Source organism: Tursiops truncatus, chromosome 15 (assembly GCF_011762595.2).
Source record: "Tursiops truncatus isolate mTurTru1 chromosome 15, mTurTru1.mat.Y, whole genome shotgun sequence".
NCBI classification, from domain to species: Eukaryota; Metazoa; Chordata; class Mammalia; order Artiodactyla; family Delphinidae; genus Tursiops; species Tursiops truncatus.
Window position 1 is genome coordinate 28,185,490 of NC_047048.1, and position 14,989 is coordinate 28,200,478.

At 43.7% G+C, this 14,989-nt stretch overlaps 1 protein-coding gene across 4 annotated transcripts in view; it reads right to left on the reverse strand.

The window, feature by feature from the left end:
- The window catches only part of SNX29 (sorting nexin 29), a 550,741-nt gene that overhangs the window by 517,691 nt on the left and 18,061 nt on the right, over window positions 1-14,989 (reverse strand). For 2 of the 4 annotated variants that reach the window (XM_019928689.3, XM_073792297.1), the window contains one exon: window positions 13,154-13,206. The exons of the other annotated variants lie outside the window; for them this stretch is intronic. In XM_019928689.3, coding sequence (XP_019784248.1) covers window positions 13,154-13,206 — 53 coding nt within the window. The remainder of the gene's footprint in view (window positions 1-13,153; window positions 13,207-14,989) is intronic. 4 annotated transcript variants of the gene reach the window in all.

Consider the following 14,989-nt stretch of genomic DNA (forward strand, 5'->3'; position numbering starts at 1 on the left):
AACAAACGATTCTCGATCATTAACATAAGTTACCCAGAGGGAGGGAGAAGAGGATATGGTAGAGAAAAAAGAGGGGGAAAAAAACAGTTGACAAAGAACCAGAAAAAATGCAAGCTTGGTAACAGTGAAAACTCACAAGGCAGTAGTTTTCAAGATACTATCAGTGTGTGTAAAGCAACTATACTCCAATAAAAATTGATTAAAAAAAAAAAGATACTGTTCGTGTGAAGGCCTGAGGATGGCAGGCAGGCATGTAAAATGAAGTCAAATGAATGTTCTACCAGAGGAACCAGAAATTAGAAAAATAACCAACTTTTAAACCGGTTAAATCATCATTTCTGACCATTTTTTAAAGTTACTAATATAAACACAGTAACTGTCTTCTCTGGGGTGGACAGACCCTCCAGCTCTGGTCTAGACACAAACACCGCTTGGGATGCTTTTGGCAGATGAGGGGCTTCAAAGTCAGGAACAGGAGATGGCAGCTGAGAAGGAGTCAGCTGAAGAAGCTGGTAAATCAAAAGGAAAAAAGAGGATGGGGAAAAGTAAGAGCCCCTCAATGCAGAAGCGGTGAGGAAACGGTTAATGTGTATCAAGTCAGTGGCCAAGGTGGTCCAGTGGTTAAGACTCCAAGCTTCCACTGCAGGGGCACAGGTTCGATCCCTGGTTGGGGAACTAAGATCCCGCATGCTGCGCAGTGTGGTCAAAAAAAAAAAACCAAAGTCAGTGGCCAAGGGATCTTCAAGTTTGGTCAGAGTCCATAGCCCAGGAGAAAGAAAACTCCACAACAAAAGCCTCCTTTAAACAAACAATAGAGTCACAGATGTAGAAAACAAACGTATGGTTACGGGTAGTGGGGAGGGATAAATTGGGAGACTGGGATTGACATACACACTACCATATATAAAACAGATAACTAATAAGGACCTACTGTATAGCATAGGGAACTCTATTCAATACTCTGTAATGACGTATATGGGAAAAGAATCTAAAAAACAGTGGATGTATCCATATGTGTAACTGATTCACTTTGCTGTACAGCAAAAACTAACACAACGTTGTAAATCATCCACACTCCAGTTAAAAAAAAACAAAAACAAATAAGATGCAGGCAACTCTGAAGGACAGATGTACCTCTGAAAAAGCAAAGGCCACTCATAATAAAATGTACAGCCTGTTACTAGAGCCAAAAATATAAAAATAAATAAAACAAACAAAATTTAAAACAATATACATTTGTTCTGATTTCTGGTCATCTCTTAGAGCCAGAGCATTTATGTCTCATCCCCCATGTCAGTCAATCTTACCAAGCCTCGGTCCTAAGCCTTCCGTCCCTTCTCCCAATACCACCACCTCCACTCAGCTTCCTTGCCTACTGCACAGAGCCACGGCCTCTGGCTCCAACCCCAGGTCCCATCTCACCTGCCCATCCCCCTGGCATGCTGATCAGCAGCTACCCTCCTGAAATGCAAATCTGACAACGTCATTATCTTTCTTACCACAGTTTACTATGGGTATATGGTACATGACATAATTTTAGGGGGACCATAAATACACATTTTTAGGTTAATCATTTTACTATGTCGAGAAAAAAATAGAGGGCTTCCCTGGTGGCGCAGTGGTTGAGAGTCCGCCTGCCAATGCAGGGGACACGAGTTCGTGCCCCGGTCCGGGAAGATCCCACATGCCGCAGAGCGGCTGGGCCCGCGAGCCATGGCCGCTGAGCCTGCGCGTCCGGAGCCTGTGCTCCGCAACGGGAGAGGCCGCAACAGTGAGAGGCCTCTGTACTAAAAAAAAAGAAAAAAATAGAAGTAGCCATCAATCTTTGATTTCACTGACGGCTTATGACAAGACCAGAGTAGACAAGGCCTTGAATTCACCTCAAGCCAATCTCTGGCTCAGATGGTATACGGAAACGGCAAAACTTGTGAAAAGAGTATACACATAGCCATAGTTTAAGAAATCACACCCTAGTGGATAAGGTTCAAACACTTCCCCATGACAGCAAGCCAAGAACCTACTGACCTTCCAGCCCATCTCCCAACACATACAGCACATCATCCGTGATTCCACTACTTTCTCACACACCCCTGCATCTTCACATTTGCTACTCCTGCTGCCTGGAAGTCCCATCCTGCCCATTTGACCACTAAAGACCCTGTACTCGCCTCTCACGTCTATACTATGTAATTATTACCACGGGCCACCATGCCTGTCTGCAATTTACATGTCCATTGCCCAGGCTCAATTCTGAGTTCCTTGAGAACAGCAATCATCTCATCCAGCTTGCAGCCCCAGTGCCAACCCAGTGACCGATAAACAAGTATCTGCTAAATGAAGGAATTAATGAGCAATCATTCCAGCCTTTAGTTTCCAAATTAGCCAAAACACTGGTATGTCTAGTCATAGAAGAAAGTGTATTGCGCTTACTAAGTTCTCACTGGGTGTATCAAGCAAATAATATTACACCTAATCCTCACTTCAACCCTAGGAAGTGGGTGCCACGATCGTCATCTAATTTTACAGATCGTGCAAGAGAGGCCTAGAGAAGCTGAGCAAGTCCTAAATTACACAGCTGGTAACTGGTGATTTGTGGACCGAGTGGGCATGAAGATAAGTACGCCTGACTCCAAAGCTCATACTCCATGCTCAAGGCCTCTCTCCACACCAGGATAGGGGTGATGCTGATGATGACCGTGCTTACATATGATTTCCTATGGGCCAAGCACTGCTCTAAGCAGCTATCAATATAAACAATATAAATATTAAAATTCACATGGAAATGTGCTCAGATTTGCTAAATGCCCTAGGGCTCCCCATTTGCTAAAAATTATCTTTTTCAAAAAGAAATCAATTCATTTGATCAATAAAGTAAAATGAAAGAATATGCAATGTGGAATTATCTACCACAGATCCTCAAAGCGGAAACCAAGTGCACAGGGCTGGGGAGATAAGAAATCCAATTAATGAACCCCAGGGCTTTTTGCCAGGATGAGAAGAATTAGAACATCCAGTCAACACCTCAAACCACTAAGAGGCTGGTGAGAAACCTGTGACAAACTGAAGATTAAAAAATCACGTGATGAAATCCAGAGACATTTAAAAGAGGAAAAGGAATGTCTGAAAAAGCCATTCAGTTTCATAAGCGTCCAGAGGAATACACAGGACAGTCTTCAACTGTTCTAAGAAACAACGTTAGGGAACAGCAAAGAGCAGCTGTTTGTTGTTTAGCTTCCTAAAAAGTTCAAAACTGTTTTGAATTCCTTAACAGGTAAAGAAAAATCACCAAAACAAAGCTCTCTTCCCTGGCATGTTTTGGAAGGAGAAGAAATTCTCCTCTCTGATTTCTTCTGACATAGTCACCTGAACGAGTAACAAAAATTTACAATTTCTAAATGAGGCAAACACCCAAAGCCAACTCACTGCCACCCATAATGGCAGAGTGTCAAGACACTTCACACAAAATTATAATGGCAGTAACAACAGCTAACAATTTCTAGAAACTTACTAGCTGCCAGGCACTGTTCTAAGGGCTGCACATGAACTAACTCACAACTCTAGGAAGTGAATATTATCACTACTCTCCCCATTTACATACAAGAACACTGAGGCACAAGCAAGTCAGAAGCTTGCCCGCAGTCCAACACCGGGAACTGGCAACACCAGGATTCAAACTCTGAGCTCCAAATCCCACGCTCACTCTGCTGCCCCACAGTTCGGGTTGCTCTTTCTAATTCAACGGGAAAACTCAGCATGTTCTGTAATTCCACATGGGAAGAAGCAGCATCTGTGGAGCACTAGCATATCTAGAGGTAACTTCCAGTGTCTGCTGGGCTCTTGGGCCATTCTTTCTAGAAGGCAAACTATTCAGAAGATACAAGACAGCCTCCCCACAGGCCAGTCTGACTGATAGAATGAGGAATAATTTTAACGAAGCACAAGAACGGGTCGTCCTTAGGGGAAAACAAAGCAGGAGAACAAGGCCAACAGAATGGGACAAGGAGCCCTTGCATCATGACTGCCACCACTTCCGCCAGTTTCTGAGGACAAAATCTGATGGGAAAAAACAAGCGCTGCCTGTCACTTCTCTTCCTGTCAATGTTGTTTTATACTTCACGTGGGGACTGTTGCATCTTGCCGGGTAATCTCGCAAGACCAACAAATCTCTCAGGCACGCAAGCACTCACACACTCGGGCAGGCACACTCACACACGAGCATACTCACACTTGGGATTTTCACAGAATAGTACTGTATATCGTGTAGGCCCCCATACCCAACAACTGCGGTCCAGCCCGCTTTTTCTTTCCTCAACGTCTGCTGTCCACAGACACCTCGGCCACTTCTGTCACTCGTGATGATATTTCTATTACTTACTTGTCTTGAGTCCGACTCACTTTTTCGACTTGTATAAACCTGTTTTAAAAGGAAAAACTCTATCGCAGTTGCAAATGTAAAGCCAACATTGTGGGCCCTCAACAGAGTAGCCCTAAAAGTAAATACCATCCAAATAAAGTATAAAATCCTGTCTCTGCTGCTGTCAGGGGAGGACTGTGCTTGAAACCTGTAAGCTCTGTTTACAGAGAGGCAGGGGGTGTTTGAGATACTGTTTTCAACTGTATGATACTACTATCCTGGTATGTCAAAAAATGATCAAATATTGGCAATTTAATTTAATTCAGCTTAATATTAATACCAAACCAAGTCTTTCCCCCAATATCACTGCAATTTAAAAGGAACTGAAAGGAGAATAACTGAGCCACTGGGCAATTGAAAAGAATGTAATGCTGTGATATTTAACACTTAAAATAATGTTAAGTACCTGCAATGACACAAATCTCTCATTTGGGGAAACTCTGTGCTGGGAAAACAAGAAGGGATGTGGTAGAGAGTGAGGACCAAGCTGGGAAAATATGCAGTCTGTGCTCCAGCCCCATTCCACTGCCTAAAGGTATTTTCAAACCACAAAGAACTGTCATGGGAAAGATTATAATATGGCAGTGACAGGGATAACTGCTGTGCATTTGGCCACCCTATATTCACTCCACCTTCATAACAGCACCCAGATTTCATTTTGGAGGGTTATTTCTTCCTTACTGGACACTGTCTTGGGGGGATGATGATGAACCCAAGTAGACAACGTCGCACTATGTAAGTCAACAGGGTCCCAGGAAGCTCCATCAGCCAATCCTTCTGCTGGTGGCCAGGAGGCAGCCACATGACCTGAGACTGGTCACTCAGGTGCCTCCTCCCTGGAACGCCAACCTTGGGCAGAATGAGAGCGAGTCAGAAAACAGCTGGTGTCCACTCCTGCAGCAGGGCCTTAACTGGACCATTCCTGCTAGGAGACCATTTAGTGGACCCTGCTTCCAGGTTAGGAGACTTCCAAAGCTGCTTTGACTCCTTCCTGTTTCCAAACCTGACCTGTCATCAATTCCATGATGACAATATCCTCACAATATCCTCAACTGGAGTAAATTTCTGTTGCCTCTTACCAAAGAGCCCTGGCAGATACACCAGTGCACCATCCTTTCCAAGGTTCCTACTGATATTCATCCAACCAGCTAGACTCACCAGCTGCAACCAGAAGCCAATCCCTCACAGTCCTGCCTAGAACTTTTCCTAAGATGGTAAATTTAAAATGGCATCCAGGTTAGAAATGAAAAAGGAAAAGTAACAACTGATACTGCAGAAATACAAAGGATCATGAGAAATTACTACAGGCCACTCTATGCCAATAAAATGGACAACCTGGAAGAAATGGACAAATTCTTAGAAAGGCACAACCTTCCGAGACCAAACCAGGAAGAAATAGAAAATATAAACAGACCCATCACAAGCATTGAAATTGAGACTGTGATTAAAAATCTTCCAACAAACAAAAGCCCAGGACCAGATGGCTTCACCAGCGAATTCTATCAAACATTTAGAGAAGAGCTAACATCTATCCTTCTCAAATACAGCGAGGGAAGAACACTCCCAAACTCATTCTATGAGGCCCCCATCACCCTGATACCAAAACCACACAAGGATGTCACAAAGAAAGAAAACTACAGGCCAATATCACTGATGAGCATAGATGCAAAAATCTTCAACAGGGCTTCCCTGGTGGCACAGTGGTTGGGAGTCCACCTGCCGATGCAGGGGACACGGGTTTGTGCCCCGGTCCGGGAAGATCCCACATGCCACGGAGTAGCTGGGCCCGTGAGCCATGGCTGCTGAGCCTGCGCATCCGGAGCCTGTGCTCCACAACGGGAGAGGCCGCAACGGTGAGAGGCCCGCGTACCGCAAAAAAAAAAAAAATCTTCAACAAAATACTAGCAAACAGAATCCAACAGCACATTAAAAGGATCATACACCATGATCAAGTGGGGTTTATCCCAGGAATGCAAGGATTCTTCAACATATGCAAATCAACCAATGTGATACACCATATTAACAAATTGTAGGAGAAAAACCATATGATCATCTCAATAGATGCACAAAAAGCTTTCGACAAAATTCAACACCCATTTATGATGGGTAGGCATAGAAAGTAAGCAGAGAGGGAACTTACCTCAACATAATAAAGACCATATATGACAAACCCACAGCCAACATTGTTCTCAATGGTGAAAAACTGAAACCATTTACTCTAAGATCAGGAACAAGACAAGGTTGCCCATTCTCACCACTATTATTCAACATAGTTTTGGAAGTTTTAGCCACAGCAATCAGAGAAGAAAAAGAAATAAAAGGAATCCAAATCAGAAAAGAAGTAAAGATGTCATTGTTTGCAGATGACATGATACTATACATAGAGAATCCTAAAGATGCTACCAGAAAACTACTAGAGCTAATCAATGAATTTGGTAAAGTAGCAGGATACAAAATTAATGCACACAAATCTCTTGCATTCCTATACACTAATGATGAAAAATCTGAAAGAGAAATTAAGGAAACATTTACCACTGCAACAAAATCTGAAAGAGAAATTCTGAAAGAGAAATTAAGGAAACATTTACCACTGCAACAAAAAGAATAAAATACCTAGAAATAAACCTACCTAAGGAGACAAAAGACCTGTATGCAGAAAACTATAAGACACTGATGAAAGAAATTAAAGATGATACAAACAGATGGAGAGATATACCATGTTCTTGGATTGGAAGAATCAACATTGTGAAAATGACTATACTAGCCAAAGCAATCTACAGATTCAATGCAATCCCTATCAAACTACCAATGGCATTTTTCACAGAACTAGAACAAAAAATTTCACAATTTGTATGGAAACACAAAAGACCCCCAATAGCCAAAGCAATCTTGAGAAACAAAAATGGAACTAGAGGAATCAGGCTCCCTGACTTCAAACTATACTACAAAGCTACAGTAATCAAGACAGTATGGTACTGGCACAAAAACAGAAATACAGATCAATGGAACAGGATAGAAAACCCAGGGATAAACCCACGCACATATGGTCACCTTATTTTTGATAAAGGAGGCAAGAATATACAATGGAGAAAAGACAGCTTCTTCAATAAGTGGTGCTTGGAAAACTGGACAGCTACATGTAAAAGAATGAAATTAGAAAATTCCCTAATACCATACACAAAAATAAACTCAAAATGGGCTTCCCTGGTGGCGCAGTGGTTGAGAGTCCGCCTGTCGATGCAGGAGACACGGGTTCGTGCCCCAGTCCAGGAAGATCCCACATGCCGCGGAGCGGCTGGGCCCGTGAGCCATGGCCGCTGAGCCAGACACTATAAAACTCTTAGAGGAAAACATAGGCAGAACACTCTATGACATAAGTCACAGCAAGATCCTTTTTGACCCAACTCCTACAGAAATGGAAATAAAAATAAACAAATGAGACCTAATGAAACTTCAAAGCTTTTGCACAGCAAAGGAAACCATAAACAAGACCAAAAGACAACCCTCAGAATGGGAGAAAATATTTGCAAATGAAGCAACTGACAAAGGATTAATCTCCAAAATATACAAGCAGCTCATGCAGCTCAATAACAAAAAAACAAACAACCCAATCCAAAAATGGGCAGAAGACCTAAATAGACATTTCTCCAAAGAAGATATACAGATTGCCAACAAACACATGAAAGGATGCTCAACATCACTAATCATTAGAGAAATGCAAATCAAAACTACAATGAGGTATCACCTCACACCAGTTAGAATGGCCATCATCAAAAAATCTAGAAACAATAAATGCTGGAGAGGGTGTGGAGAAAAGGGAACCCTCTTGCACTGTTGGTGGGAATGTAAACTGATACAGCCACTATGGAGAACAGTATGGAGGTTCCTTAAAAAACTAAACATAGAATTACCATATGATCCAGCAATCCCTCCTGGGCATATACCCTGAGAAAACCATAATTCAAAAAGAGTCACGTACCACCATGTTCATTGCAGCTCTATTTACAATAGCCAGGACATGGAAGCAACCTAAGTGTCCATTGACAGATGAATGGATAAAGAAGATGTGGCACATATATGCAATGGAATATTACTCAGCCACAAAAAGAAATGAAATTGAGTTATTTGTAGTGAGGCGGATGGACCTAGAGGCTGTCACACAGCATGAAGTAAATCAGAAAGAGAAAAACAAATACCGTATGCTAACACATATATATGGAATCTAAAAAAAAAAGGTTCTGAAGAATGTAGGGGCCGGACAGGAATAAAGATGCAGACGTAGAGAATGGACTTGAGGACATGGGGAGGGGGAAGGTTAAGCTGGATGAAGTGAGAGAGTGGCATGGACTTATATACACTACCAAATGTAAAACAAATACCTAGTGGGAAGCAGCTGCATAGCACAGGGAGATCAGCTCCGTTCTCTGTGATCACCTAGAGTTGTGGGATAGGGAGGGTGGGAGGGAGACGCAAGAGGAAGGAGATATGGGAACATATGTATATATATAGCTGATTCACTTTGTTATAAAGCAGAAACTAACACACCATTGTAAAGGAATTATACTGCAATAAAGATGTTAAAAAAAAAAAAAAGAAAGAAAAAGGATATAACTCAGGAACAGCCAGATGGAAGAAAGGTATGGGAAAAGAGCACAGAGCTTCCAGGCCCTCTCCCAGCACACCACTCTCCTCGCACTTCCAAGTATTCACCGACCCAGATGCTCTCTGAACCCCATCCTCCTGGGTTTTTATGGAAGCTTCATTATATAGGCTTGATTAAATCATTGACCATCAGCAACTGAACTCCATCTCCAGCCCCTCTCCCCTCCCTAGTGGTGGTGAGATGGGACTGAAAGTTCCAACCCTCTAATCACGTGGTTGGTTCTCCTGGCAACCAGCCTCCAACTTCTGGTGTTTTCCAGAAATCACTACATTAACATAACAAAAGACACCTTTCTGGCTATCACCACTTCAGAAATTCCAGGGGTTTTAGGAGGTCAGTACCAGGAATGGGGCAAAGAACAATCATGTGTATTTCTTATTATAAGTCACAGTATCACAGTAGACCTAATTCTTGGGCTTAGAAAAGTTAGTGATGCAGCTGGAAAGGGGAAGCGCCAGATTCAGGCCTTGAGAGCCCATGAACCTTCACACCAGCCTGCCCAGGGCATCTGACAGCCCCCTGGATATGGCCCTCGGCATCGCATGTTGTGATCACTGCCTCACTGGACTATCTTCCCAGGTGGACACGAAGCCACCTGAGGGGTAGAAATCTGTCTGAAATATTTGGAAAGCCCCAGTATCTGTGACACCAAGTAGTCTGTGACTAACTGTTAAACAAATGAGTAATCCACTAAGTACTTACTAAGCACTAACTATGTGTCAGGCGCTGTGGACGTAGTGTGAGCAAAACAGGCTTCTCTCCAGCTGGTCATCCAGTGGAGCAGACAGATGTAATCGATTCATCACACAGACGTGTTGTAATGAGAAACAGAGGTTTATAGAATCTAACAGTACAGAGCAGGGGTCAGCAAAATACAGCCTGAGGCCAAATCCAGGCCTTAACAGAAAGAGTTTGCCAGTCCATGGTACAGAGCAAGGAAAACAGGTCCAGATGGCCAGGGCTGGAGAGGAGTGTGGAGGATTCATATCAGGGGTCTGGAAGGTTCCCCTGAAAAATTACTGAAAGGCTTTAAGAACAAAAAACAAAAAAAAACAGAAAGGCCAGGGCAGGGTGGCAGGAGCAAAGAGCCAGGGGAGAGGTATGGGGCCCTCCAGGCTGCTAAGGATGTGGGTCTTTTTCCCAAAGCAAAGAGAAGCCAGTGGAAGGTTTTCCATGGGGGAGTGACAGGTGGGAATCTGCGTTCTGCAGAACCCTCTCAATGCACAGGAGGCAGGACAAGAAGGAAGACGGTAGTGGGTCTACAGCAACTGTCCTGTGAGCCATGTGGTGACTGGGACAGGGCAATGGCTGCAGAGCTGGAGAGAAGCGAATGGATTTGAGATCCATTCTGGTGCCAGGCCGTTTGTCAGGGGTGAGGAGAGAGGTGACTTATCTTTCTTTTCAGACTTCACGACAGTTGTTTTAAAATATTCACTGACTTTCCCTCTTGAGGTTAAACTTTCTCACAGAATAAGGATGATGTGACCTTTCCTACGTGAAGGTGATGCCACCTTTAGCCAAACACATTGCAAGATGAGACCAAGACTCTGATATTGAGAAGGAACCCTCTAGGGGGGAGAAAACAAAAAAAATTTTTAAACCCAGCTTCAAAACCGATATAATCGCTAACGGTGATATAACATTGGAAGAATAGACTTTGGAGCCCAAGAAACTAGGGTCCAACCTCCAACTCTAACATTCCCGAGATGACTCACCTAGGCTGTCTGACTTGCCCTCTCTGAGCCTCTGTTTTCCTATCTGTAAAGAATTACACCGCTGCTTCTCCTGAGGCTGCACTGAGACTAAGAGTCGACACAAACAAAGGGCAGCTGGAACAGTAAGAGACAGTAACTATCATTATCATTATTAAGCAGGATATTCCTTTTAGCCGGAAACCAGTTACCATGGAAGGAATTAACTTTGTTAATTCTACTATAAAACACAATAGTTCACATAATAAAAGTCGTAATAGTAAGCTCTATTATATAACAACATGTTAACCTAACATTCAGAAATGGGTTCTCTCTCTCAGGAAATGAAAAGAATAATTATGAAGAAAAGTGATAAAGAACTCCTGACTACATACACCCACACACGCACACACCCATACACACACACATGCACGCACACACTCGCACATACACACCTCCTGGTTCAGGAGATCTAGGATGGGCTACAGAATTGCATGATTAATTAATAAGCCTCTCATTCTCACACAGGTGGACCTTGGGTTCCAAAATGAGAACCCCTGTGCTGACGGAGGCCAGGCCCCATAGTAGGCTCTCAGCAAGAACTGAAGCAAAAATTCAGTTTAATGATCTAATGCCACAAACATACAGAGAACCTAATGTGTGATGGGCACAGAATGTCTGTGCAAAACACTGAGAAAGAAAAAAATAGAGAAGCTGCCCCTCTGCCCTCCAAGCTCACAACCTCTTTAAACACTGGACCAGGGACTTCCCCGGTGGTGCAGTGGTTAAGAATCTGCCTTCCAATGCAGGGGACTCGGGTTCAATCCCTGGTCGGGTAAATAAGATCCCACATGCCACGGGGCAACTAAGCCCACGTGCTGCAATTACTGAGCCCGCGCACCCTAGAGCCCGTGCGCCACAACTAGGTAGCCTGTGTGCCACAACTACTGAACCCATGCACCCTGGAGCCCACAAACCACAACAAAGAGCTCACGCGCCACAATGAAAGCTCCCACATGCTGCAACGAAGATCCCACATGCTGCAACTAAGACCCGAGGCAGCCAAATAAATAAATATTTAAAAATTAAAAAACACTTGACCATGTGCGGTACAAAGCCACGCACACACTCAACCAGACAACGAATCTCCCTGAGCACCTTCTAGATGCTTCTAGGCACTGGGGATACACCCGCGAACAAGACAGCCAAACATCCCTGCCCGCTGTTATGGTATGGGCGACAGAAAGAAACAAAATTAAAAAGCATAGTGGACAGTTGTTAGTTGGTGTTATGGAGAAAAACTGAGAAAGAAGAAGCAGAGAGTGTAAGGGTGGGGAATAGAACTGTAAATCTGCAACAGTTTCAAATAGTCCCCATAGCTCGATTAAAATGTAGCACTACACACGCTGCTCATGGCTGGTAAAGTGTCACAAAGAGAAAGGTTCTGGAAGGACAGAGAAGGGAACTGGCTGGGCTGGGTAGGTCAGGGTCAGAGGGTGGGGAACACCTGCAGTCTCCAGGATGAGGTGAATGCTGAGCAAGTGAGTTCCCTTCCCTCCCCTTCCTTTGCGGGAATGTTCCTCCTGCCCCTCCAAGGCTACAGAGCATGAATTACCCCTGAACGACTTCACTGGGCATTTCCAGCAAATGCCTGTGTCTCTTACCTTTGCCAAAACATTTGCTTCTCCTCCTAGGAGGTGTTATAAGCTTATGCAGTCATGTCAGGTCATGAAGGGTCATGAAGGTCAATGTCCATTTTTAGGACTTTTTTTTTTTAATTATAGAAGGGACACACGATCACAGTATAAAATATGAAAAAAATATCAGAAAGTATAAAGATTCCCAAGTCTTAACCTCAACATGACCTCTATTCACATTTTGGTGTGTTTTTTGCCAGAGTTGTTGTTTAACATAGCAAGCATCACTCTGAATCCATATTAACTCTGTATCCTGCTCTTTTTATTTTTACTAAATACATTATTTTTAAATCACTACATTTGCATTTTTCTGCTTAAAACAAATTCTGTATGGACATCAATGTAATGGCTCTATAACACTCCATTCTACCGATGCACTGTAGTTTATTCACCATTTCCCAATTGTTGAGCATTCAGATTTCTGAGTTTTCATCATTATTAAATTACCGTGAAAATAACTTCATGCGGAAAGTCCTTTCAAGGAATTCACTCAGAGTAGGTTCCTAGAAGGAGGATGACAGGAAGCTGGAAATACTTTAGACAAGTAGTCACTGCAGAGATGATCTACAGATCCCCCAAATGCAATCACTGCACCACCTGGCTGCAGCGGCAGACTATAGAAGCTGGTCAATCTCTGGCCACCTTTTTGGTCTTTGATGGTAAAGGGTTTCAGAAGCTACATATTTACCTGCTGTCGGAATCTGAGGCGATCTCCTTTCTCCCTCCAAAGCGGATCTGGCACTGCACGGAAAAAGAAGCTGCTGAGATCAGCTGTTGGGATGGGACATACAAAACCTCCCCCACAGGCCTTCAGGGTCAAGAGGGACAGAAGGCCAGGAACTCTGGGTGCCAAGTCAGGGTGTCCCCACGCCCTGGGTGTCAGCCCAAGACCTAAGACGGCGGGCACCCCAGCCTTCCAGCCACCACTTGAAGGAAGCCCTTATCTCCAGCTTGCAGAGGAGTGAGCCTTGTGCAAAGACAACGCTGAGAGGAAAACAGAAGCACACGGCTTCCTGCAGATTATCTAGGAAGCTTCTTCTATCTGTCAGCAGCTGACTGTCAATAACACAGAGCTCTTAACAGGCAGCAATAAAAAAATTCCACAAATCTGTGAAGATGGGCCCTTCTGACAGGGCCCAAAGTTGTTACGGCTGGCTATAAAGTTATGACAGCATAAATCGAGCTTCAAACAAGTCATCTGGTTGTGCTGAACCACAATGCACCCAGGGAGGGTGGAAACAAAAGCAAACTGTTCTTTTTTTTTTTTTTAACTGTGCTGAAATATAGACAACATAAAACGTACCGTTTTAACCATTTTTAGTTATGCAATTCAATTCACTTCACAATATCGTGCAACCATCACCCCTCTCCACTACACCTTCAAAAGGGTAGAATCTCCACTGTGGGTAGCACGTTCGCAAGATTCCTTATTATCGTGTGTGTGTGTGTGTGTGTGTGTGTGTGTGTGTGTGTGTAGATATTTAAATGATACTTTTGTCAAAACTCATGGAACTGCACTTAAATTTGGTATATTTTATTGTATGCAAATTACACCATAATAAAGTTGATTTTTAAAAGGCATATATACAACACTTTCACCCCCAAAATAATAATAGCAGCTCTAGGCAGAAGATCCAAGTTATTTCTGTTTAACTGCTACATTTGACGTGGCTTGACTTAACCCTTCATCTTCTTATTTTACTTTCCATTTCTGGAGCAAAGAAAGAAGAAACTAATAATGTGGGTTGTGCATTTATTGTGGAACAGGCGCTGGCCATGGCCCTTTACCCACTTTAACAAATGCAATTCCATCAACAGCCCTATAGAGTTCGGTAACCCAATTAAAGAGAAGGATGCTCAGAGAGGCTGGATGAGTTGCCCCAGCACACACAGCTGTGAAGAGATGAAGCTGGCCTTCAACCTCAGCTACACCTGAATCTGTGTCCTTCCCACCACACCTGGACGCCTCGAGGCTGGGGCAGATGCTAAATTCTCTGGACTCACATCGACACTTAACAGACACTTCCATTAAAGTACATATTTATCTCCCCATATCGTGATTACACGCAGATAATCGCCAGTCGCCCCTTCCAAAATGTGAATTCCTAGGGCTGGATCCTAGCTCTGCTGCTTATTAACTATGACGTCGGCAGCAAGTTATCAGACCTGAGCTTCAGTTCTTCAGTTTCTTCATCTGTAAAATGGCAATATTTGCAAGAACTATCTCACGGGGTGGTTGGAAGGATTAGATGTAAAGCACTTAGCAGAGAATCAGGCACGCGATGAATGTGCAAGAAATGATGCCTGTCTGGTAGCTGCAAGCAAGCGAAGTGACGCCAGCCTCGTGTCAAAGCTCGCTTCCACGCCCAGCCAAGAGCCAGGCATCGAAAATAGCATCAGCCGAAGCAAGCAGAGCCCACCCGCGGGATCCACACAGTCCTGAGCACAGCCTCACTTCTGTTCTTGTGCTCACGGGGTCCTAACTCCAACCGCGACTGCAGCACCCTTAGGAGTTGCCCTAAAA